Here is a 27,023-nt window from a genome sequence, read left to right as displayed (position 1 = left end):
ACTATGAATAAAGTGCATTTGGTTGATTATTTAAAGCTTAAATCACAATTACTACGATACTGACGGACAGACAGACTGGCCAAGTAACTGTCATCGCAACAGAAAGTGACTAAAGTAAGAGCCCCAGACATAGTGGGAGTGAAACAGACAGACAGACAGACAGACAGAACGACAGAGAACGGCACAGAGAGCGAAGCGGTCCCAGCCTTGACAAACAATGGCCAAGCATCACTTGAAGCAATACGCCGTAGCAGCTTACCGCTTTTTGCTTTTCTCTCTGGTCTCTTGTTTTTCTCTGTCTGTTTTTTTTTTTGCCTCCAGTACTGCTACTGGTGCGTCTAACGACTGCTGTTGCTGCTATTCTTCCTGTATATTTCTTCCATTTGCCCCAGCTCATTCGCACTTGAAAGTGGTCAGGCGAAGTAGGAAATGCTGTCGCTGCTTTTATTGACATTTCAAGGACATGGTCCTGTTGGAAAACCTAGAACATAATCCAACTCAACTCACTTTAAAATGCAATCGGAAAGATTTTGTAAAATGCATTCATTGTATAAGTATTTTTTCAATAAATATTCTTTGGCCATATTTTTTGCTCATTGATTTTTCTTGTGTGCGGTTTCCGCTTCGAAAATTGTTGTTGCTGCTTCGCTGCTTATCAGAAACCATTTCTATACCCTATATCCTGTAGGACATCAGTGAAGAATTTGTAGTCAATTCGCAATTTTTTCATCAAGTGTTTTCCAGATTGATTTCAGAAGAGACCTAGAAAATCAGTTTTACAAATGGTGTTTAGTTTTAATTTATTACAAATAATTTAAAGTTCCTTAGTAAAGAGTATCAGCTATTCGTTACTAAAACTTATTTAAAAGATTATTCGTCTGAGGAAAAGTAAAGTAAAAACTTTGTCTGTCTGTTTGGTTTATAAATCTTGGCGTGTGTTAAGCTGTTTCTTTTCACCAGATTTTCAATAAAACTTTAATGTGTTCTAATTGCCAAAATTGTTGTGGATGTGTGGGTAAGAGTGCAAAAATGTGCGTGTGTGTGTGTGTGTGTGACAGGGAGAGAGAAAAAGAGAGAGTACACCAAAGAGAAAGATGCTTACAAAGTTATAAAGTAGCCAAAAGTCATTTATGTGTAGAAACTTTCTCATAATTTTTATACTTCAAAAATGTGTTTCTTTTTTTTTGTTGTATTCCCATTTCCTTGGTTTAAGCTTGGTTTGCCTTTTTCAAGCTAATGCACTTGAAACTTTGACTTTTTGCATATTTAGTTTATTTCAAAGTTTTAATTATCTTTGAGAGTTCTGCCCCAGCCCTGAAATGAAACACAACCTAAAAAGAAGAACGAATTTAACGAAAGAAATGGCAGTCTGTCGACCAACAGGAAATGGAAGTTGCCATGGCAGTCAAGTTCTAAAAAGAAGTCCATGAGGCGTCGATCTGCTCCTGCTACGCGACACAGTAAATAAAGTAAGCGAAACTTTTGCCAGACTGAGCAACACAAAAAGATTGTAAGAAGAAAAATGCCGCGATGACAAAGAGTTTGCGGAGGCGTGCTAAAGTACAAAAGTGTACAAATAACAAAAAAAAAAGGAGAAAAGAAAAAAAAAACGTCAAAGCGCTGCACAAATTGCAACCTGAATGACAAATCTGTTGAAAATAAAGTTCCCCTGAGGCTACTTAACACGGATATAAAATGCGTGAGGTGTGCTCTAAACCTTAATTCAGTAAATGGAAAACGGACCTAAATTATTTCAAATTTTAAATCAAAACAACCTTAAATGTCATACATCATTAAGCTAATAGTTCTTCCTTTCTAATGGTTAAGAAATAAGAAGTAAACTTAGGGTAAAGATGGAGTAATGAAACATAAGAGGCAAGAAAAGCCTTAAAGGTTTATATTGAAAACCATAAAATCCACAGTATTTGTATAACATCATATATTTTAAAGGATTATATATGTATGTACTTCTACTTATAGCCGACTCCAATATTGAAATATAGGATTAATAGGATTAATTCTGGGTTAATTTAATAGTTTTTAATATTCAATCAATATTCATAAAGTTATAAACTTTTAAAATCATTGGAAAATGTTGACAGACATATGTAAGAACTAACAAATGGAGAAAACTGCTGACTGAACTCAAGGGACACATCAATCAATATAGAGAACTTTCTTCAGACACGACACTAAAAAGCAATTCTCACTGTGAGAGTTGCTGAAGATACTCCCAGGATAGCAGCTGTTGAATTCGAAATGATGGCAGTCAAAAACAACCTCTTTTCTTTCCACACCTGGCACATGCATATGTATGTATGTATGTATCTTCATGGACTGTGACAGTCGTACTATTCTTTTAATCACAAATTTAATAGGGAGTAAAAGTTGTTCAACATTCAAACGACTTTAGGAAACACATGGACCAAGTAAATAACACGTGTATCCGGTTTCCATTTCCTAAGTCTGTGCGGGATTATCGCCTTTAGATAAAGTCAGTCAAAAGTTACGCAATTATCTTTGTTACTTGCTACTAGTTTTAGTTGAATTCTCTTTAGTTTGATTAAATGCATTTAATTTCGCTTCATTTTGCTGCTGTCTTGGGGCCAGACTGGAATCTGTTCTGATTTAATGTCTACCATTTGCCATAGCATTCTACATTTCTTGCTGTCTATTTCTCTTTTTCTCGCCATGTCGCTGCTGTTTCGCTCTTTAAGCTGCGTTTGACAACCTTGTTGCTGCCGCTGCTGGTGGTGCGTTTATTGAATTTGCTGCAAGGTTGTTGCAGGATAGCAAAAATATGCTTAGACCGCATAATTCTAACCATTACTTAGAATCCATTTGTGAAATGGCGCCTTGTCAGCTAACTGCATGAAAATGGCTATGCTGGTCTAGCCTGGCCTGTTGGTCTCTATATAACTTTTTTAATCATAAGAAATATAATAAAAATAATATAAAAAATTTTTACTGAGCTGGTTAAGCTTAAATGAGGCAGCATTAACCTTCAATTGACTATACCAAGAGTGAGGGACAAAGACAGACAGAGAAAGATAGAAAGAGAAAGAGTCATAGAGGCCGAGGCCTTTGGTCTTCCTTTTTAGCTTGGTGATAAGCTTGTTTATGTTGCTGATGATGATGACCTTTTTTCGCTTTGGGTTTAGGTTGATGCTTCTTTTTTTTTTACTCAGTTGCTGGCTATTTGGTTGATTTTTATTTAACAAACCCTTTTTGTTGTTGGGCGTGAACGGAAGTTGTAATTTTTAGTAACCTAACTTATATTTAGAGCAGGGAAATTGCTAATAAATAAGGGAAATGTATCAAGATTGCTTGTGCTCTAAAAAGTAGGCAACAAAAAACCCACGCATCACACATACACACACATGCATTACTGTTTACACATATGTACATATATATACATATAAAGTTTTCTGGTTAGTTGAAGTGCTCTACAGGCAATTGCCATTAGGCAAACATTAAAGCTGAACAAAAAACTTGAACAACAAGTTGAACAAAAAAAAATTGTTTATAAGCTTACGCGAAATGGGCATGACCATCAATCTCCCGCACATCAAAAAAACAAAAGGAATTTTGTACAGGTTTTGTTTTTGTTTTGCAGATTTTGAACATGATATCCTGTGACGAACTATACTATAGATACATGCATGCATATTTGTCTCTCCCTCCTTCTATCAGGAATCCCACATTCATCTTGTCAAATTGACGCGTTTGTTACGCCTGGCGAGGCTATTGCAAAAAATTGATCGATATTCCCAGCACACGGCCATGATACTGACTCTTCTGATGTTCTCATTCACATTGGCTGCTCATTGGTTGGCTTGCATATGGTATGTGATAGCGGTCAAGGAGTATGAATGGTTCCCGGAGAGCAACATTGGTGAGTTGTTTTACAAACTAACTAACACACTAACTAACTAACCAACCAACCAACTAACGCAAAAGCGAAACCAAAAACCAAGGCAAAGGCCCAAGGTCATACGTTAGTCACAGCAGTTACGCAGTGTGTGTTGGTTAGTGTAATTTGGTTAACTGGCTGCTTGTTGCCTTTAAATGAATTTGTTCTCCTGTCAAGACCTTCAAAATACTACACACACACAAACAAATACACACACATGGTCATTTTGTTCCATGTATTTACCCTTAAATATATACATTTTGTTTAAATACTTTAGAAAAAGTTTAAGAAATAAAATCATATCAACATATGTTGTGATTCAAAAGTACGCGTGTGAAGCAAAAGTTTTTTATTACACATTTTGTTTTGGCATAGAATTTCCTACATCTACCTACATATATAACAAGAATGTATAAAACGGTCTAATGAACTGACAACTGTTGTTGTTCAGAAAAAAAAAACAAAAGAAAAAAAAATTCATACACAAGGAAAAGGCAGCAAATTGCCAGTTAACTTTTCACATTGAGCCAAGCGTGTGGATGATAGGCAAAAAGTTGGCCAAACTGCCTACAATCTTTGACGTTTCCGGCTTGACTTTCAGTTCAGTTTAGTTCAGTTCGGTTCAGTTCAGTTGAGTATCAGGCTAAAGCAGTTTGCCAGATTTTTTGGCACGCTCTACGACAGCTTAGTGAGTGACTGACAGCAGTTGGAGGCAGACAGAAGAAGTTTGCACAAGTCATTGTCAATTTAATAAGACCAATTTGCTGGTCTGAATTACAATTAATGTAGAATATGACAGACACACATACACATACGCCAAAACACCGACACACACACACACAGGAACATGTACATACATACATGCTTATGCGTTAGATAGACAGATGTGAGTTGGGTTTTTCACATACTAAAACAAGTTTCTTTTTCTTTCTTTTGGTCTTGGCCTCAATCTTCATACTCATCGCATCGCGCATATTAAATTCCTCAAGTATTGTTCACAGGTTGGCTACAATTGCTTGCCGAACGTAAAAATGCCTCCGTTGCCATACTGACAACGGCCGAGACATATTCCACAGCCTTGTATTTCACATTTACCAGTTTGACATCGGTCGGTTTTGGCAATGTATCGGCAAATACCACGGCCGAAAAGGTTTTCACCATTATCATGATGCTGATTGGCGGTGGGTAAACCAAAGAAAAAAACGAACAACAAAGGAAATATATATGTATATAATCAATAAGTTTACGTTCGAATATGTACTTTCAGCTCTAATGCATGCCGTGGTGTTTGGTAACGTGACTGCCATTATTCAGCGAATGTATTCACGTCGCTCGCTCTATGAGAGCAAGTGGCGGGATCTTAAGGATTTTGTGGCCTTGCACAATGTGAGTATTAAATTAAAGTTCAATGGCACGAAAATTAAATGGAATTAATTAATTTGCCTAAAGAACGACAGAATAAATGTTGCCAATTAAAAAACTAACAACTGAACTTACCTTAATTAAGTTATGTGCCCCCAAAAGTAGGCAATTAACATAAAACATGTTTAGTTTTTGCAGAAAAGTGACAGGGAATACTTGTTTATTATAAACTCTAAGAATACAAATACGTATACGTCAGCAACCATAAAAACACTCACATAGCAATAAAAATGAATATATATGCTCCCCAAAATAGGCAATGGAAATTAATTAAACCATTTTTATGAAGTTTGCTCAGGTTAATGGCTCACTTGGCTATGGAAATCGAAGAAATTGCAAATTATTGGATATCATGAAATTTAAATCTGTCATTATATTCGTAGCTTAACAATTTATTGATTCATAACCTGCCCTAGGATTTCAATTTTATTTTCACTTTGGTGTGAAAAAAGAGGGTTTGAGCTTAGGAAATTCATTTTTCATACTCGTGCTTGCTTTTTATGGATGCGGTTCGAGTGGCATGAGAGTTCAATTGGTTCATTGAGTTTTATTGGAAATGCAGAGCACACAGTTTTGCCATATGCCACGCAACATTAGACACAAGGGGTAAGCATAGCACAAGGACGTCAACTAGCGATTGTGTATGCGGTTGCCCTTCGTATATGTATATACTATAAACCCCAATTGAAACCATCCCATTTGCCTCTGGAGAGCTCGTGTGTACTATATATGTTTTTCCGTGACTTGAGCTGTTGCAACCTGTTGATGATAGCACAAACTTTCACGTCGCTCCATTAGGCGGCTTCTGTACCGAGGATGTGTAGAAGGAAGCGTTGCATAATTAAGCGCATTTGTGTTGCTTGCTTTCATCTGCGGAATGCATGCAAATGAAGTGAAAACTATCAGAAGAGACAGACACGTGAAGAAAACGATAGATAGGGAGAATAAAAAGATAGGTAGAGAGAGAGAAAGAGAAAGAGAGAGATGCAAACTCATTAAGTGGCATTGTAATACGAACTATATTAGAACTTGATTATAATTTCTATTTATATTATACATTTCTTATTTGCAGATGCCCAAGGAGTTAAAGCAACGCATAGAGGATTATTTTCAAACTTCTTGGTCACTCAGTCATGGCATCGACATATATGAGGTAAGTAGATTGGCCCTTTTCTTTCACTTCTACTCCAACTTAATCTCAATCGTTCAATGTGCAAAAAGTTGTCCACACAGCAGCATAAAAAACAACGAAAATCTTGGCCCTCTCAATCTTCATTGGTAAAAGTTGTGCCATGACATTTGCCATTGGCATTTCTGATATGTCTGTTGCCTTTAATTAAGCAAAATGCCTAGCGGTCCTACGATATCTCTATAGATATATACATACATACCTACATACCCCTATATATAAGTATATGGATGGTTGTTCGTTCTGTCATGGCTTATTGATTGCCATTCAGTTGGAATGGTTCAGTCTTTGATTGGTTATCCTTGTCAGAATTCAGCCATCATTGACTTGCAGGTGCTTGACTCTGTCTTTCACTCATCTGTTCCTTTTCTCTCTCTCTCTCTCTCTCTCTATCTTTCAAAGCCTCAGCCCATTTAAAAGTTAAAATTAAATGTTTTATTGAATTGTTCTCATACGATTGTGTATGGTTGTGTGTGTATGTATGTGCGGCTGTGTGTGGGTGAAAGTGGAATCAGCCCGTTTAAATGAATATTTTAATTGAAAAAGCAAAAGAATAATTGCTTGATTATCCTTTGTAAAGGATACGAACTGGCAAACGCATTGACTTAATACACAGTAGTAAATCAAAATTAAAATTCTTTATTCGGCTGTAAGAATAATGGTTTTAACGAATGTGTTGGTAAAATAAATTTAATTAATACTTTTGATCTCCAAATTGAATCGGCCTCAGCCGAGTTCCAGTTTAAAATTAACATAAGCTGAAGTATTTTCCAAGTAATTGTATACAACTTTTCGTTGGTTCCTTGGGCTTAACAAGAAAGGATCCTAATTTTGGATTGACAACAACGGACATTGTCATGTTTCCGTTGGTGACTACTTTTCAATAAGGTTACGTCAATTCGATGTGATGTTCCCTTGTGAAATGTCAGTCAGCTGTCTGCATCGATTATTGATTTTAAAGCTTTCAAGGTTTCAAATCTAATTATAATCAATACTAGTCATTATTTAGTCGATTATAGCCTTAAATGTGAAAATCCCAATACTGACTCTGTTACTGATTCTCTTTAATGGTGGTTAGGAAATTATTCGCTTTAACTTGAGTTTGAACACTCTCCTAAAAAAGTCATCTATCCGAATAGAAAAAAACTTATTTTGGAAGAAAAGCATCATATCGTTCATAAATTTTCCTCTCGTCATATGCAAAAAGTTTGGCATTTAAAAAATTTATTTTTCATTCTTTCCCATTTCCATCTAACTTTGCATACAACTTAATTAACAACATACAAAACCATAAATTGACCAATTTTGATTGAGCAAATAGAATGTTCAATATACCAATTATTATAGCTCCATTTATATGTACATAGATGCATATTTATGTTCGTGGCAGAGAAATTTTAATTTACAAATTCCCTCATCATAGCTTTTGACTGGAAAAGTAAATGTAAATAGTTTCAAATAGTTGAATAGTTGGGCAAATGAGCTGTCAGCAAATTTTATGTTTGCTCTGTTGGCTTTTAAGTAAAATTTATGTGGACAGGAAAAATTTAACTACCGACCAATGCAAATACATAAACCAAATAACAAAAATGAACAGGGCAAGAGGACGGCAGATGGGTGGTGGGAATGAAAGAGAGTGAGGAGAAGGAAAAAAAATGTGAAACAGTAAAAACTAAACCCGAAAACCCATTTTGGAAAATATGTTGAAAGTTTGCCCGTTGGGTTTGTTAGCCTTCCATTTGCTTGTTTGTATGCTGGTTTGTTTATTTGCTTATTTAATGACACAGTTTTTTGGTTTTGGCCCAAAGGGCAAGAATTATTATTTGTATGTGAGTGTGTGTGTGTGTGTGTATGTGTATATGAATGTGTGGACCGGAAAATGCAAAGAAGTGTAAAATATTTTACATTAATTGCATTGAAGGCGACACAAAAGTTTCTCTTCGAGAAGAAAAAGCGAGGGTTGCAAATAGTTTAAAAGAAAAACGTAAAGAGAAAGGAAGAGGGAAAATTTAGTTAAAGAAAATCACGACGAAAAGGAAAGTCTTTAAAAAGCGTTCATTGCTTGGGTGTGTGGACTTCCTACATACAGTGGCGGTCACGTATTTAAAACGTTTTTTTTTTTTTTTTAGTTCCAATTTTCTCGGCTCCTCAATAACTTAATCGAATAATTTTTTCTGTAATTTGTTAGTTATTGTGTTCAGATTATGAACCGTAAAAATGGTCTTCATAGTTTTATCCGTTTTTTTCAAAGGTGCATTTGAACAAAGAGAAGTCCTTTTTTTGGGGGGCATTTATTTAAGACGTTTTTTCCAAAATCTTAAATATTGAAGATAGACGTTTGAAATCTTCGAAGAATTTTTATGCAAAACTGCCCTTCTATTCTCCGTCTCTTTCTTTTTATGGGTATAGAAGGGTGGTATTGATAGGCAAAAAAACTATCTAATTTTTATTCGATTTTAATGAAAAATATGTCATTCGACGGGAAATTCAATTTACTTTCTTTCGTAGTTAAAGAAAAAAAGTACTTTAGTATGAATTAGTGTCGTAAAATGGACTCGCCCAAAGGACCAAAAATTTTCATACAAAATTCAGATTTTCAATTGGCCCCAAATTGAAAGTTGGGGCTAAATCCAAAATTAGTGGTATGCAGTATATCTTAGTTTTGCTAGATCTTCAACTTCTTCGAAGATTTCAAACGTCTATCTTCAATATTTAAGATTTTGGAAAAAACGTCTTAAATAAATGCCCCCCAAAAAAAAGACTTCTCTTTGTTCAAATGCACCTGTGAAAAAAACGGATTAAACTATGAAGACCATTTTTACGGTTCATAATCTGAACACAATAACCAACAAATTACAGAAAAAATTATTCGATTAAGTTATTTAGGAGCCGAGAAAATTAGAACTAAAAAAAAAAAAAAACGTCTTAAATACGTGACCGCCACTGTAGGTAGAGAAAGAGCACAAAGAGTAGAACGGAAGTGAAAATAGCTCAGTCTGGTCAGGGTTAAAAGGACGAGTAGACTTTTCATCATAGTCAAAAATCTCTGAGGAATTTCATAGAACACATGGTGGCCAGTCTCCATTGGTCGTTGTCCAAACCGTGTAAACTTCTGAAAAAATTGATGTTTCCCATCGAAAGATATCTCCTCACTTAAAGAAAAGCAAATGCAGAAGATGTAAACTTCTGTTTGGGTCAAGCACAATGAATGGGAAACAGTGCACTTGACAGGTTGCTTGATCCGTGTACAATTTAATGCATTAGTTACTCATTTGTATTGGCAGGCCAAAGGAAAATATTCGGTCTTACCCTCTCTCATCTCTCCCTCCTACCATATGGTACTGTATGTCTGGATGGTACGAAAATTACGCGTGCCATACCAACATTGAGGCTCTGACATTTTGCCAGTTAATTTTCCCTGAGCAATAAATTAACAATTTAATTTACTGCCACCCACTTCCCAAACTGCCCCATTTTGTATGCTATACATTTTGCATAACTTTTGGCTTCGGCATGTTTTGAGCGTGTGTGCACGGATGAATAAGTGTTTTTTTTTTTTTTTTTTTTAATTCATTTATTAAGTGATAGAAATATATACAAAGAAGGAAAGGAAATTTGGAAAAAAGTTTGCGAGGGGAAGTAGCTTGTGTGGTACTGCCAGCGAGGGTATTGCTTCACACAGGCGTGCTTCCACCCGCTTCCTGCTCTCAGGTCATTCGACTCGACTCAGCTGCTCCACTCTGCGGAGCTCAGTCATGGCGATAGCCGCGAACTCGTTGAATGCCTCCCAGTTTTCCCTGCGACGAATCATCATTGGGACCAAGTTGGATACCGTGATTTGCTCCCCGAGTTCCGCCTCGAGGTGTTCTCTCTCGGTTTCGAAGCGTCCGCACTTGAAGAGGACATGTTCGGCCGTCTCGTCTTCTCCATTGGCGCACCATGCGCACTCTGGGCTTGATGCGTGTCTAAACCGGTGTAGGTAGCCACGGAAGCACCCGTGACCGCTCAGAAGTTGCGTCGAGAAGAATAAGTGTGAGTGTATGTGTGTGTGTGTGTGTGTATAGGCCTGTTCGTGTCTATATTTCATGTTTTTAATGTAATTAAATTAAAATTTGATTTAAAACATTTTCAACGCATTTACATTGCCATAAATTTCAAACAATATAAAACATGTTTTCACCCTAAGGCATAGCACCTACCCCCCAACCATTTCCCTATTGCTAACTCTCTTGTTATATTCGTATGCATATGTAAGTAGGAAATCTGTTTTAGACATTATTTTTGGGCAATTTAATTGCAGAGATTATGTTGCTAATTTGGCAGTTAAGCTGCTTGACTTACAAACATGTTCCCATATGCGAGTGTGTGTGGGAGTGTGCATAAATCTCGAATGTATTTCGTGATAAATGAATGGGGAAACGTTTGGCAACTGACAGGAAGTAACACACAACATCCACACCATCAGGAACGAGACGAAGCAACAACTGTCAGTCAAGTGCTTAGCGATGCCAACATCAAAAGGAGCCTGAGGGCCAAGCCAAACAAATGCCGCTAATTAATTTGCCAAAACCAAATTTGACAAATTCGTGTAAATTTGCACTGCACATGAAATTATCATTTGCCACAAATGCATACAAGTGCGAGGAGGAGGCTATTATATTTCTTTTTTTTTTTTTTAATTGCCATTATTATCGTTGTAAAAGTCAACTATGAAAAGTTTTCATTAGCCATTTTTGTGCTGTTAATGGAAATTAGCAAACCGTTTCTGCTCTTGGCCATCTTTCTGACTGATGGTTGGCCGGGCTGCCTCATTGTTGGACCATTTTATGCGAAAAGTTCGAACAACATAAAGTTTCCTCTATATGCCCGCGCTTTTGTGGCAGTTTGGTGAGTGAGTGTTGCAGCACAGAACTCTAACACCTTTCTACCTTGCAACAGTTGAACAACAACACCAAATGTTAAAGAGCCACCAGTAAAAGTTACTCCTTTGCCTCTTCTTGCTTCAATTAATAGTTTCCGACTTAAATATGTTTACTCGATTGTTGTTGCTTGGCTTGCAGAAGGACTTATCAATTCGCTGTAAGTCATGAAAAATTGGAAAATTAAGCATTCATGGAAAGCTGCAAGAGGTCGAGGTCAATAATGGGGAAAAAAGGGAAAACTTCATGAGAATATTTTAAAGATTTTCATTTCAACGAATGTTAGTTGGAATTCATTTCAATATATGAATTTTAAGTTTTGCTTGTTACAGATTCAATTAAATTAAATTGTGTAAAGTGAAAGCTATTTGCATAACATCCATAAAATTTTGATGCTCATTTGGCAATTTATAAGAGAATTCCAATAATTTTGAGTGTTTAATTTTGACTTGTTAATTAATTAATGGTCAATTTAATTGAAATGATATTTTTCACTTACTTTTTTTTTACGATTTGTTGCTTTAAGAATGAGGCATTGATATAAAATAAATGGTGGATTAAACATTTTAGATTAAGACGAATTTTGTGCTTAAACATAATTTATTTAGCATAGATATACATATCAATATAATCAAATGTATCCTATTTCAGTCTAAGTAACTTTAACATTATTTGGTGTAATCGTTCTGATAGACGCTTGTTGATTGAAATCAAGTTTACTCAATAAAAAGAACTAAAGGTTTATATATATATTTATTATTTACAAAATGACTCAAATGTCCAGACAAGCATGTTATTGAATAAGTTAAACAAGTCACAAACTAAACTAAGACAAAGATATTAAAGATTATAAATATTCAATTTGTGCAAAGAATTGCATTTGAAGTTGTTTGCTCTATCTGATATAAAGTCATATTCCCCGATCTAATCGAAGTTATCTTATTTATTTGCCATCGGCCGATAACGTTTCACTTGAATGTTTGCAAACCAATTATGTCAGAGATAAATGCTCTCAAGCGTGTCAATGAATAATTTTCTTTCAATGCTCACTCACACACACACACACGCAAACAAATATACACAAACACACACACACACACATGATGATCTAACAACAAATATAGAAACAAAAACAAAAGCAAATAATCAAAAAAAAAAAAGGTAAACAAACAGAACAACAAAACAGACCAAAACCAAACAAACAAAATGCAAATTCCTTTCAATTTTCATATTAATCTTTCTGATACGAGAACAGGAAAAAGACAGAACCAGCAAGAACAATTTTTATTCGAAATTTCATCCCTTGACAAAGTGAAAAAACCCCAAGGAAAAGCCACACACACACACACACGCACACAAAACATATATCCTTTCACTTATTTTTACATATTGCGAATGAATAACAAGAATGGCAAGACGAAAAAAATGTGCACTAACATTTCCCAGAGAGATGTCAAACATTTCCCAAACAATTTCGTGCAATTCAATTTTCACTTGTCTCTCTCTGCGAGTATGAGTGTGTGGTGTGTGGTGTGTGTATGGGTAAGTGGGTGTGTGTGTCTCTTATGGCTTTAAGGCATATTTACTCCGTCGTGTGTGACAAGCGTGTTTATGCTTGCTGCTTATTCATTCTACTTTTACTATACACTTTCACATTTTCTTCTTCTTCTTTTTTTTCAGACGCTACGCGAATTTCCCGAGGAACTCCGTGGCGATGTCTCCATGCATCTACATCGTGAAATATTACAGCTGCCGATATTCGAGGCGGCCTCACAGGTGGGTGAATGAATATGGATCGGTGAAAAGGTGTTTTTTCTTCTTTTTTCTGTGTTGGGTCGACAGGGTCTGAGTTTTGCCGGGGGTAAGGTCGGGGCATGACATCCTCTGAATGGATGTGCTTTTCATGTTTGTTCTTGGAACTGTAGGGGGCTGAATGGAAGGATACATTGACGATTTCGCTTTAAAAGTGATTCCCTTCAGACAAATGGACCGAAATGGCAGGCGATGGCAAAATAATCAGCAACAGGCAACTTGGATGGTTGCATGTGGCACGCGGCAAAAGGAGGCATCCAACCAGCCAGCCAAGCAGCCAACCAGCCAGGCAAACATCAGGCAAAAAGTCAAGTTTCGGTGAATTTGCTTCTTTGTTATGGTCGCCACCCCCTTGGAGTTGCTAGTATATGGTCACAGGTAAACTTTCTGACACATCGAAATTTATGCGTGACTGTGTCAGTGTGTGTGTGCGCCTCTGAAGCATGAAAAAGGTTTTAGGCAATGGACGGGACAACAAACTTGTAAGCAAAAATGTCTGCCTCTCTGCAAGTAGTTCTTTGGCTGCTTATCGTAGATGCCAATGTCAGTACCCTTGTCATTTGGCTTTGCCCAAAACTAAGCCGCACAAACACATAGATAGCTATCCGTGAGTGTGTGTGTGTGTGTTTGCACTTGCTGCTGAAGGGCAATCATTTATGGCCAAAAGGTGCTAAGAGCGAAACGATGCGTACTTGCCCAACCCTAGAGTAATTGATTTTTCACTTTTACTAGAAACCTTCAAAAAATTAAGACAAAAATCAGCACAGACAGAAGCAGAAGCGAAAGAATTTGTCTGGTGACCATCTCGAAACCTCTGAATACAATTATTTTAAATTTGGGGTACATTTTCAGAATATCAACATGAAACGACAAATATATAAGGCAGGTTTACAAGAAACTATAACAAATATATATGTGAAACATGACGTAGTTTAATTGCATATGACTATATAAAAAGATAAATAAGTGAAGAGGAGTTTCAATATATCGCAATACTTGAACCAGAACCAGCGAGGGACTAGTCATTTGACTACATAAGTGTCCTCTGTCTATTCCATTTATATGAATTTTTCCTATTCCTTTGACTTTGTATTGGACATCATTGAAGCAAATCAGTTCACCCTTGCATCAGCAGGGGTTACCCCAGGACAGGTCTGTATGGACTATCAAATAGAGGGGTGAGATCCACTTAAAAAGATGTCTCGTAAGCACTTAATCATTCCAATAGCGTAATGAGTGCCTTGTGACTACACCAACTGACTAACGCATGCAGACGGCACGAGGACTAATTAACGTGGACCGAAATTTCTAAAACTAAGCACCTAGCAAGACAATTTACTGTGTTACCTTTTCTCTATCGTTAAATAATTTATTACAAAAAAAAAACGATTTGAGTCCAAGCTGCTTATATATTTCATATTGGTATTCTAAATTGATTATTGTAAATGGTAGAAAGTCTAGAGTAAATTATGTTCTTAATGGTCTTTAAACTGAGCTCTCCGTGGAAAGTTAAGCACTTGGTGACTGCAACAAATCAACGAAGGCACAAAATGTAATTCAAGTAAAATAGCTAAACGAAACGACAAATACGGAATGCAAACAATAATAAAGCTTATATATGTATGTTCATAGAGGCATACATATAGAAAAGGCAAACAAAGGCAAACAAAAACCACTCAACAGTTATAAGCGCGCTTTAAGCCAGTTTTCGTGGCCAATAGCATGGCTTTCGCTTTTTCCAGCGAAGCAGATGGACACCAAAAGACCGACATCGAGACTGAGACCCAGACCGAGACCAAGGACATTCAATGGTAGCAGAACAGGACCACGACCAGTAGCAGATGTCGCTTTTGGTTTTTCTTTCTTCTTTTTTTTCTTTTATTGCTGACCCAAACTAACTAGCAACCAGGCACATTGGATTTATTCGTATTCCTATTCGCATTCGCATTTATATTTGTGTTTGTATTTGCGTTTGTATTCGTTGCAGGGGTGTTTGAAACTGTTGTCACTGCACATAAAAACGAATTTCTGTGCACCCGGTGAATATTTAATACACAAAGGCGACGCACTTAACTATATCTACTATCTGTGCAACGGCTCCATGGAGGTGATCAAGGATGATATGGTTGTTGCCATTTTGGGTAAGTTAAATATCAAAAAATTTAATGCTGCGAGTCTATTGAACCTGTCCCACTGGCCCCTTTCATGCCCTCCCCAGTGGAGAAATGCGTTCATTCGCTTTTTGCTTTGCGCCGCGCTTAGTTATTTATTCAAGCCAAAGCCTAGACAAATGGCAGCTATTTTTATGCTTATTGATTCTTTTGTGTTGTACGACGACCTTTTATTGTTCCCTCTACCATTCTATTCCAGGTAAGGGTGATCTGGTTGGCTCCGACATCAATGTGCATCTGGTGGCCACCAGCAATGGCCAGATGACAGCCACCACCAATAGTGCCGGCCAGGATGTGGTAGTTCGAAGTAGCAGCGACATCAAGGTAGGTCTCCAACCTAAGCCAAAGTAAATGACCCTCTTAGTATTCAAATGCTGATGCTCTCGTTATATTATTTTCCCTCTTTTTTTTACCCATACTTTAATTACACATATACATGTCTACATATATGTACATGTTGTTTTTCATTAAACTTTAAGTTGAGACTGTGACTCGTTAAACTTTATTGCCGTGGCTAAACGACGGGAAGAGGCAATGGAATATGCCTAAGAATTTTCTTTGTTTCATATACCCTGTAGTATTGTGTAGGCTGAAAGAAAGTATGAATTTTCTTAACCCAAATATATCTTAAAGGTTAAGAAAAGGTGTTTGAATGACGTATGAAAATTCATGGGTATATTTCGAGTCATGGTTATTAAAACAAATCGGTATCAACTTGGTAAACTTATAGCACCTAATGGGCACAGGGTATCTCTTACTCTTCGCTCCAATCTTAATGTTTTGTGTTTTTAACTTTCAACTTGACTGCACAACATTTAAAATTTTGTATTTTTTTTTTTTGTTTTTGGTAAATATTTTTGTTTTACTTAAGCAAACAAAGGCAATGAGGCTTAAGTATCAGTTGGATAAATGTGTGTTTGTGTGTGTGTATGTGTAAGTTTGTTTGGGTATTGGTGTGCGTGTCTATATCTTTACTAATTATGGCAATAATGTTGCAGCGGTTAGGTCAGGTTACTTCAGCTTCACGCCTAATTAATTGCCATCAAATTGCGCGGAGAGGCATGGACCAAAAAGAAGATTTAAAATAACCACAAAAATTTGTGGAATTTCATTGTCGCTTAATTAGTTCGAGCAGTTTAATTTATGCCAAAAATTCTTTGCTCCCTCGCATTCTCTCTCTCTCTCTCTCTGTCTATTATTTTCTTGTTTCTTTGTCGCTGTTTCTTTTCTTATGTACTTCTTTGTTGCTTAGTTTGGTTTCTGTTTTCTTTATATTTTTTTCAGTCTCTGCTTGTTTTGCTTGCTTATTTATTTGCTTACTTTTACCTTTACTTTTACTTGTACTTTCACTTTAATGTTGTGTTTATTTGCATGTCTGCAGCTCAGACATAATGTAAGTGTGTGCGCGTTTCTCTATATGTGTGTGTGTGTTTGTAAGGGTGATGTTGTTTTTGAATGTGTTTTCACAGCAGCGCCACTTCATGTTAACAAGTAGAAGGCAACAACAACGGGGCGTATGAGTGATACTTAAGCCAAAGAGTGTGTTTGCATGGGTGTGCGTATGTGTGTGTGTAATGTGTAATGTGTGTGAGTATCTGTGTGTATTTAAACGCCAAGATGTCGTTCTTGAGCTTAAACAGAAAATGACGACAAGGCGTCAAGATTAAAAAGACGAAACGAATACTAAGTCGGTTTCTAAATCGACAAGAATTTACCCTGGAACTAGTATATTTTTTGAGTTGACAAATGTAGGCAAACATATTTTAAATACCAAAAGCAAGAATAGAAACTGAATTGAAGAAAAGGAGCAAAAAAAAATGAAGTAAGTAAGTCGTCTCGCCGACTTTGGTATACCATACACTAGTAAAGCAAATATTTCAAGCATTTTCACATGCTTCTTACAAGCATATCTTAGTATCTCGCTCACTCAATCATACGAGCACCCTAGCGCCCCCACCAGCCAACGGCCAACTCTGGCCTTTTGGAAAAACGTTTATATGCATAACTCGACTGTTTTTTATCCAATTTTGATCAAATTTGGTATTTTGATAGATATTAGTATTAAATTTAAGTGTGCCAAATTTGATTGCCTGAGGTAAAAAAATACGGGAGATAATCAAGTTTTTCAAATTACGGGGGCGGAAAAGGGCGTGGCAAAATTTTCATACATACAAAATGTGTGCATTTACTAAGCAAATATACATACCAAATATGGTGTCTCTAGCTGGAATAGTTTTTGAGATAAACGCTTTTTTTAAATTGCGGGGGCGGAAAGGGGCGTGGCAAAAATTTGAAATAAACTTGATCACTCTACATACTACACGAGTCTACATAAACAATTTGGTGGCTCTAGCTCTTATAGTCTCCGAGATCTAGGTGTTCATACGGACGGACGGACAGACGGACATGGCTAGATCGACTTGGTTGTTGATCCTGATCAAGAATATATATACTTTGTGGGGTCGGAGATGCTTCCTTCTGCCTGTTACATACATTTTGGCGACTTTAATATACCATTTCACCCTATGGGTGTATTATATAAAAAGAAAAAAAAGAAAATTTTAAAGGATTTTAAATCTTGATAAATAAACATTGCTAATTAACTGGCTCTAGGGACTACAAGGATAGCGGGTTTTGCAGTGCCCAAGATTCAAGAGTTCCACTTCATAAAATGAACTTAAAAACTAGTTGAGAATCATAATTTACAAACACCACGTATAATATTTTTGCGTCATCAGATTTAGTTATTTGTTATAAAATGGCGCTTGAAACAAAACTCCGAGCCAACTCCGAGTTACTTATTTAACAATTTAAAAAATTTCTTTGTTTAATTTCGTTTTCAATGTATTTTATGCTTCTATTTTAATTTCCATGGCCATCATACCATGTAAAAGTCTCGATTGCGAGGTATTTACATACTATTGAGTGCATTCGGGTTATTAAAAAGTATCCTTGATGCAGCTGTTGTGGCTTTTCTTTATAAAACGCACTCATTTTGTGCCGAGTGCATAATCGTTTATGTAAACAAAACGGCTTTTGACTTACTTACATTATGTTTGGTGTGTGGTTTTCCTTTTGCAGGCTCTCACCTACTGCGACTTGAAGTGCATCCACATGGGCGGTCTGGTGGAAGTACTTCGCTTGTATCCAGAATATCAGCAACAGTTTGCGAATGATATACAGCATGATTTGACCTTCAATTTGCGTGAGGGATATGAGAATCAGGAGTCGGATATTGGGCCATCATTTCCCCTGCCCAGCATCAGTGAGGACGATGAGAATCGCGAGGAGGGCGACGAGGGTAGTGAGGCAGACAAGGAGAATGGTGGAACAGGGGTCGGAACAGGGGCAACGCCTTCGCCCTCACCTCTGCATAGCATTGGAACACGTTCTCCTCTGCTGGGTATGAATATGGCCAACAGTCCGCGACATCACCAGCGTTTGCATCAGCGTGGACGTTCACTTATAACACTGAGGGAGACGAATAAGCGAAGAACATTAAATGCAGCCAGCAGTTTGGATCGTGGATCTTTTGAAGAGCCCGAGCCACTGGAGGAGGAGCCGGCAAAGAGACCTTCGCTCGAACGTTTGGACTCCCAAGTGTCTACTTTGCATCAGGATGTTGCCCAGTTGAGCGTGGAAGTGAGGAATGCTATTAGCGCCCTACAGGAAATGACATTTTCCTCTTCAACAGCTGCAGCCACGTTGCATGGCTCCATTAAGTTCCCGCCAGCTCGTTCCATACCCAATATTTGTGGAGTAACTGCCGCTGAGGTGAGCTTAGATATTCATGGACAGCATATGAGCACTGCCGAGGCTATGCAACGCTGTTCCTCGCATCCGCCTGAGGTTTGGGGTCGTGAAATGCAATTGCCAGCCGCCAACACCACCTCTCCAGTCGAATCTGCCACCAGAACAGCGGCACCGCCGGCTCCAGTATCAACAACCCCACCAGCTGTAACCACCACCAATAGCAGTTGCCAGACCGATTTCTATCGCATTGATTTTCCCACCTTTGAGCGTTTCGTTTTGGCCAATCCGCGTCTTGTGCTGGGCCTTCTGGGTATTGAGCCGGCCATCAAGAATGAAATGGAAATGCTGCAACAAAAGCAAACTGTGCAAATCTCTCCCCTCAATACAATCAATGAATGCGTTTCGCCGCCCAAGGAGCGTCCCATGGCTCTCCCCCAGATGGATGATGAGAATTCTAATGACTTTCGTTGGTCCATTCGGCATTCGGCCAGCCATCAAAGTTGCTGCAAGAGCACAGATCCATTACTCAGCTCTCCCACCAATACACAACAGCAGCAGCAGCAGCAGCAACTTCAGCAGCTGCAAGAGCAGCCCATTAGCAAAAGTAAACGACGACGCAATGGAGGAGGCAGTGGAGCGGCTGTGGGAGGTAGCAATTCCAGCTTGTCGAGCAATAGCAGCAATAACAGCAGCAGTTCAAATGGCTCTAGTTCGAATTGTTTGGTCTCACAGAGCACTGGCAATCTGACCAGCAATACCACCACCACCAATGCGGCGGTGCACTGCAGCAATAGTAGCCACAGTGTGGCCAGTGTGGCGGCTGCAACCACCAGGAGGGCCTCTTGGAAGTTGCAGCACTCCCGCAGTGGTGAATATCGTCGTTTAACAGAGGCTCAAGCAGAATATTCTCCGCCAGCTAAGGTACCAGCGCCATCAACAGCTCCCCTTGGCTACGGTGGGCAAGAGGACGACGAGGAGGAGGAGAGTGTAGAATTGCTGGGTCCTGGAAGACGGGGCATGGATAGTAAACGCTGCTCCACCTCCACCTCGACACGTATGTTGACTGTGCAGGGTCAGGGCCAGGGACATGCACAGAATTTCCGGTTTTCTGCTGGCGATGCCGACAAATTGGAGAAGGGTCTGCGTGGTCTGCCATCCACGCGCTCCCTACGAGATCCCAGTGTCAAGTAAAAGGAGTCACAACTATGATTAGAAGGCGTGGAGAGACATTTGCGTGATTTATTTTTTAATTAATACTGAAACACGAAGACGCTTGTACTTTTTAATATCTTTAAGATACACACACACACAGACACACTAGTTTGTTATATAAATCATTTCGTTTGTTTTGTTAACCAAATCTAATATACATATTTAAATCTTAAATCTAGCATATCAAAAGATTATCTACATATGCATACATATAAATATATATATATTTTTTTAACTCTATCCGGCGAAGCGATAAGTAAAAAGTAAAAATTTAAAAGAGAGGCTGTCAGCAATAGCAAGTGCAGGAAAAACATAAAAGAAAATCTACCACTTTTAAATTGTCTGTACCATATGGACAGACAAGAATTAATTACCGACAACTAATTGTGTAATCTATATCTCAATGTTTAATGTCAACTACAGGAACTTGATTCTTAAAAAGCAAAATCTCAAACGGTTGGCAAACAAACCCAATTAACTTCGGCTTACCGAAGTGTGAATACTCTTGCAGATACATTTCACGTTTTAAGAAGATTGATATAGGTATCCGATTAATGCCCATAGATAATTATCTAAATAGCTACCAAATATAACTTTAAATTCCTTAAAAAATCAATTTTCCTTTTAAACGTTTCTTTTTGTTATCAGATTAAAGCCGAAAATTATTCGGAATTATAATTTATAGATTTAGAAAACTGATCAATCTGCAACAGTATTCAAATCAATAATTTTGGTCAATGATTTGCCAACAAATTTTATTTGCAGTTTGCTGTGAGGTAAGACAAAGTACAAAAAAAAAAAAAATAAATAAACAAAAATATTAATAATAAAAAAGGAAAAGGAAAATTATAAATTAAACCTCCGATTAAATTAGTAATTAATAAAAAATATATAATATTGCAAAGCAACATACATAATCATGAAATTCAAAGTATTAGTTTTTGGCAATTAAAAAATGTGAAAATTTGATGCCAATTTGTTGAGATAAATGAAAAAAAAAAAAATTGGATGAGATTATGGTAAAGTTAGATAGAAAACCTTTAGTAAGGGCCAAGAAATTGTATTGGACAAGAAGTGAAGGATTTACCAAAATGTCTCTATATCATATAAGTTAATTGACAATCGTGTGCGCTAAGTAGCAAAGTTGGAAGTTCAACGGATTCTCTTACTTATAAAGTGAAAGAGATATATTTGTGATTACGAGGAGAGCGCGAATTGTAGAAAACAATTATTGTGGCCCTATTGACAGAAAGGGTTTATCAAATGAAAGATAATTAAAATTTAAGAACATTTACCCATTTGTGTGGTCAAAAATATAGATAACTGTATATTTCTAGTAATTCATCAAATTGTACATACATAAATCTAATTACACATACATATGTATGTATATGTATCTAATTTATATGGTAACTATACCTTCATAAAAGGGGCGGAAGAAAAAACTAATCGATGTGGACAAAAAGAAGATTTGCATAAAAACCTCCTTGTATATTATTTATTGAATGTTTCAATTCAGAATTAACACCAAAATTAATTAAACAATATCAAAATGGTTAAACGATAACTTTTTTGCCGCCCCTCGTATGTAATAATTGTTCCCAAACAACTATAAAGACTTGTGGCTTCATTCTATCTTTGATGTAAGCATTTTTGTGTAGGTTTTATATGTGGTAGAATATATACATAAATCAATACCAAATACTATATATACATTTATATATATATAATATATATATATATATATATAACTAAAAATATTTTAATCAAGCAAATTGTATGTATTTATGGGTAGAATTAACTATTTCATGTGAAAAAAAGATAAAGAACAAAATCTATTGAACGTTTTTAATTGTTTTAAAAAATTAATGTTACACATGTATGTGTATATATTGAGACTATATATATATCGTCTATTAAATATATTTGGTATATATAGACAAATGTAGTTATATATGGAACATGAAAAAGATATTCAACATTTCAAATAAACGAAAAATAAAAAATAAAACAATTTAATGTGAAATTGAAGAAGTTAATTGTGGTTAGTATGCATTTCAGTTACTCTTGGGAATGCCCACTAACTAATAGAGCAATCAAGTTAACACACAGATTGTGATTTGCTTAGCACAAATTGATTTTGGCCTTAGCTGTTTTCGGCTCAGTCTCTGTCTCTCTCCTTATACTTGTTTTCCCTTTTTTTTTTCTGTTTTTTTTCTTTTGGCCATTTTGCATGCTAAAGCATATGAGTCTGGCTTTAATGCGATTAACTCAATTGGGGTTAGCATCTAGCTTCCTATATAGACCAATTCTATGCATACATGTATTTGTGTGTCTGTGTATGTGGTAAGTTCATATGTCAATGGAGGTATTAGAGTCAACATTTGCCAAATTTGTAGCTGATAAGCTTCTTAACAGATAAAACATACACGAGATGTTCAGTTGCATGGGAAATATACGCAACTAAAGAAGTAAAAGCAATACAGAAAGGATATAGATAATATTACTAAGGAGTCTTTAAACGATAATACAAATTGATTTGTTAATCATAATTCAAACAGGTGACTGTCTCGACTCTTATATTCGTAACTTATACAAATTAAAGAGTGGTAGACCCTAAAAATGTGTACTAAATACATTTGGAAACAATACTTTGCGATGTTTTGGTTTTAAAGCTATGGTAAATAATTGTGATAAAAGCTCTAGCATCCTTGGTTGATGTCTAATTGGAGCTTTTAACGAACCTTTCACATTTTTCCACTCTTGTACTAAAGCTTTAGACGACAAACTTATAAGGATATTATAGACCAGCACCATGTTATAAAATTGAAGAATAAAGTTGTTCCCCTTTTATTGGCTTAAGTTTTAAAATAAACCCAAAACAACTAATCAACATTTTTATTCACGTTTTGACAGGACTTTTATAGTACAAATTACCCCAATGTTAGTTTTGAAAGCTTTTGAAAATACTCACACCTATGTTTGGGCAATCTTCTTCTAAAGCTTCATTAATAACTTTTTAAGCTTGTTATCCTGAGAAGAAACCACTTTTCGGTAAGTATTTCATATTTCGAAAAGATTAAAATAAGGTAAACTGAATTGATTATATTAATTTTACCTTTTAAATTTTGGGTAATTAGTAAAATTTCTTCTTACAATTAAATGCATTTTTTTTGTAATAATTTATATAAAAACTTGTAATAAAAGATGGAAGAAACCGAAATGGCGATATAATTTTTCCAACCCCTTTTTACAGTAAGTTTAAATTTGAATTATGTTAATAACTTGAAGCTATTATCAAAGAAGAAAAAACTATTTGAACGCAAGGAAAATAAGTTTACCAGTTCCCTTAACTTTCTTGAAAAACTTTTTACTGCCACAAGAAAATAAAAAAAACGGCTGGGACGTTGGAAAAGGGGTGAGGGAAATGAAAGTGAGGGAAAAAAATGTGATTGAGGTTGCACTTTGGTGGTAAGTAAATTGCCTAATAAGATGCGTTTAAATGCGAAGCAGCCATTTGCTTTCAAAGTGGATATTGTTTTAATTAGAAACGCAGACATTGACGGCAATTAGATCCTGGCCAATGGCCATCCCCTTAATTACGCAAAATACAAATTGCTTCATGGCATGGCGCGGCAGTGTAAATGTTGGTACGGATGGGAGGTAGCCCAAGGGAGAGTGAGTGAGAGCTAGAGACACACATTTATGTTGTTGCCGGATGCCGTTGCCAATGTGACAAATACAACAAAAGCCATTGATTGCAATTTCACACACGCACACACACAAACACACACTCATACGCGCGCAAAGACAATGTCACACACACAGACACATACACATATGCATATATCTGGTTACAAAGTAGCTAGATGACAGTCATAAGCTTAATTTCTGCTCCAATTCTCTTGCCCTAGTCTGGGTCAGCGCCAAACAGTAGGCAACACTTTTTGCACTCGCCGTCAATCAGTTGGCATCATTCGATTTAGTTTCAGTTAGTTTGTTGTTTCTCGCTGGAGAAATATTTATGAGTTAAAGTTAAAATCAATTGGCAAATCTAAATGCTTCAATAATTTCTAATTTATTTTAAGTAAGTGAAAGAGGCAAAGCAAACGAACATAAAGCAAATTACCAGTCAGAATCGATGAAGCGGCACAACAAGCGAGCGGCTGACTCAGGCGGGGCGAAAAGGAGAGAAAACTTTTACGACACAAGAAGAAAAAAGAAAAAACACGAAATGGAAACCCAAGTGAGGGAGAAAAGGCAGGCAAACCAAAATGAATGCACTGTGCGGTTGGTTAAATGAGTATGTGTGTGCTTGTGTGTGTGTGTGTGTGTGTGTTAAGGCTGGCTGCAAAAGTTTTACACTGAAATTGAATTGAACGGCAACGAACGGCTGGATGGCTCACAGTCAACTAACCAGCAAGGCATCGAGCCATCATTCGAAGCTCTTCTACCTTTAACAGGCTATTGCCTGTAGGATGATGCTGACTGCAGAGGTGGAGCATCGGATTTTCTGGCCTGCGCGTTAAATGCGTTTGTAAAGAAAATGCCAATAAGTCAGCGGGCAATGGCAAGTGCTTTGGCTGGCGGCAGCAATGTTGATGTCGCCCCGGCTCTAATATGCGCTTCATTAGACAAAGTTGACCGCACACTCAGTGCACACACACGCACACACACATTGTATACTACAGGTGGCACAAGGACATTTGGGGGAGATGCTTGTGTCAATTCGCGTAATCGTATTAAAAGGATTCATGGGAGTAATTAGCAAAGCGGCATTTGCCGTTTTGCAAAACTGAACGGCAACGCCCCCAACATTTGATTAGCTAATGTAGTTCCGCTCTAATTGCACTCTCATCATTCCCAACTTTCTCATCCTACCCACTCACTTAAAAAACGAACGTCTCCATTGCCAGGTGGCTGCAACAAAAAACATGAGGTAAAATATCCTTTTTTTTTTTTTTTGGTTTTTTGTGTGCTGTAAACTTTTGCACCTCTTGCAACTTTCACTGCAGCCATATTTGTGGTAATTTTCACTTTTCCCTTTTTTTATTCTCTTACCCAATAGCATTAAAAGTTCCCTCTTCTACGTTTTTGCTCCTTCAACTTGTTCTATCGCATTCGCCTTGTGCTTTTGTCCTCATTGCTTTGCCAGTTAATACGTACTTAATAGTCAAGTCATAAATTTTAAATACTGCTAAATGGCTGCCTCAAGATATGTTCGAGTGTGCTTAAATGTCAGATATGTGTTAAGCGAAAGCATGCATGCATACAATGAAAAGAATATAGATATATAAATATGTATATAATACATTATACATACTCCGACCACTTATATATCATAAGCGATCGAGAGAAACTCATACGGACAAGGAAAAAATGTTAGTTAAACTCGACAAAATGGGAATTGCTTTTCAATGTCGGAATTTTATTTCTAAAGCTTGCTGGACTTAAATTTCTCTCATTGGAATTTATTATCGGAAAGTTAGTTAACATTTCGAATTTTCAGAAAATAGATTTGTTTGAAATTATCAAAGCTATTGATTAAAAATGTTACTAAAAATTGAAAACGAATCTTTTAAATAAATTGAAGTTTTCTCAACATTTTCGTTCAGTTTTTCTAAGGTTTAGAAATTAAAGAATATAATTTTGTTCTATCTGATATTCGAAATGATGTATTAGATTAGAATAAAATTAGAATTAGAATAAGATTAAAATGAAATTAGATTTTAGAAGATTTGCATTTAAATATCAAAAAGTTATTCATAGTTTATGTCCAAAGTTAATAGTCTCTTGAATACTTTTTTTCGATTATTCAAGGTTCATGCTTCTATCTTTTATAAGTTTGTTTTTTCAATTTTAATTTTTTGGAAATATTGAAATGAAAGCAGCTGCCAGTTTGGCATTCGTGAGTCGTTTGAAGAGGTCTAGTTACAAATTCCTGACATTTAGTTTTGCGTTCTATAGGGATTTTATGGTCTGTCTTAACTTTTTCGTTCTTTGTTTTATGATTGTTTTTTTTCTTCATTGTGTTTTTTTTGTTTTTGTCATTTTTGTGTCTAGCAACATTTTTCCACGAGTGTATTTATGGGGCAAGTGTCACCCACACAATGCAAGCGACACATACGAACGCACAGATACTCACATACAAATACATACGCATACAGAGAACTTCGACGAACGCATAAAAATGATGAGTTATTTGTTTTTTAGTGCATAATTTATGAGTTAAATGAGTTTTTCATATGAGCGAGTGCTTGGCTGACAGTCGCCTGCCCGGTTATGGCACTGGGGCGTTGTTCTACAGATTTGTCAGACACACACACTCAAGAACACGCACACATACACATACACATACACACACATATACAGCAAAGCTGGTTGTCTTTTTATTTATGACTTTTACGCGTGAAACTTCATTCGAAAGCGTTTAAGTGGAAGCACACACATAACAAAAAAAAAAAGAGAGACGGAGAGATTTAGCAGCCTCAATTTTCCTCAAGAGTTGGTGAAAGTTTTGTGTTGTTGTTGTTGCCGCATATGCGGCACTTAAACATGCTCTTTGTGGCTTTGGTTTGATGCATGCAAATTGCGCCTAATTGTCTGGAATGGGATTTTCTTTTACTTAGACC

General features: G+C 36.6%; 1 protein-coding gene across 1 annotated transcript in view; it reads left to right on the top strand.

Annotated features, from left to right (window-relative positions):
- Nucleotides 1-20,489, top strand: part of LOC6643372 (potassium voltage-gated channel subfamily H member 8) — an 82,448-nt gene extending 61,959 nt beyond the window's left edge. Inside the window, exons 10-17 of the mRNA XM_002066168.4 lie at nt 3,694-3,895; nt 4,915-5,094; nt 5,181-5,299; nt 6,408-6,488; nt 13,124-13,219; nt 15,243-15,396; nt 15,626-15,750; nt 18,508-20,489. Of these exons, the coding sequence (XP_002066204.1) occupies nt 3,694-3,895; nt 4,915-5,094; nt 5,181-5,299; nt 6,408-6,488; nt 13,124-13,219; nt 15,243-15,396; nt 15,626-15,750; nt 18,508-20,370 (2,820 nt within the window). The 3' untranslated portion in view covers nt 20,371-20,489. The remainder of the gene's footprint in view (nt 1-3,693; nt 3,896-4,914; nt 5,095-5,180; nt 5,300-6,407; nt 6,489-13,123; nt 13,220-15,242; nt 15,397-15,625; nt 15,751-18,507) is intronic.
- Nucleotides 20,490-27,023: the final 6,534 nt, after the last annotated feature.

This window comes from Drosophila willistoni (assembly GCF_018902025.1).
Source record: "Drosophila willistoni isolate 14030-0811.24 chromosome 2L unlocalized genomic scaffold, UCI_dwil_1.1 Seg168, whole genome shotgun sequence".
NCBI classification, from domain to species: Eukaryota; Metazoa; Arthropoda; class Insecta; order Diptera; family Drosophilidae; genus Drosophila; species Drosophila willistoni.
This window is presented reverse-complemented; position numbering and strand designations above follow the sequence as displayed.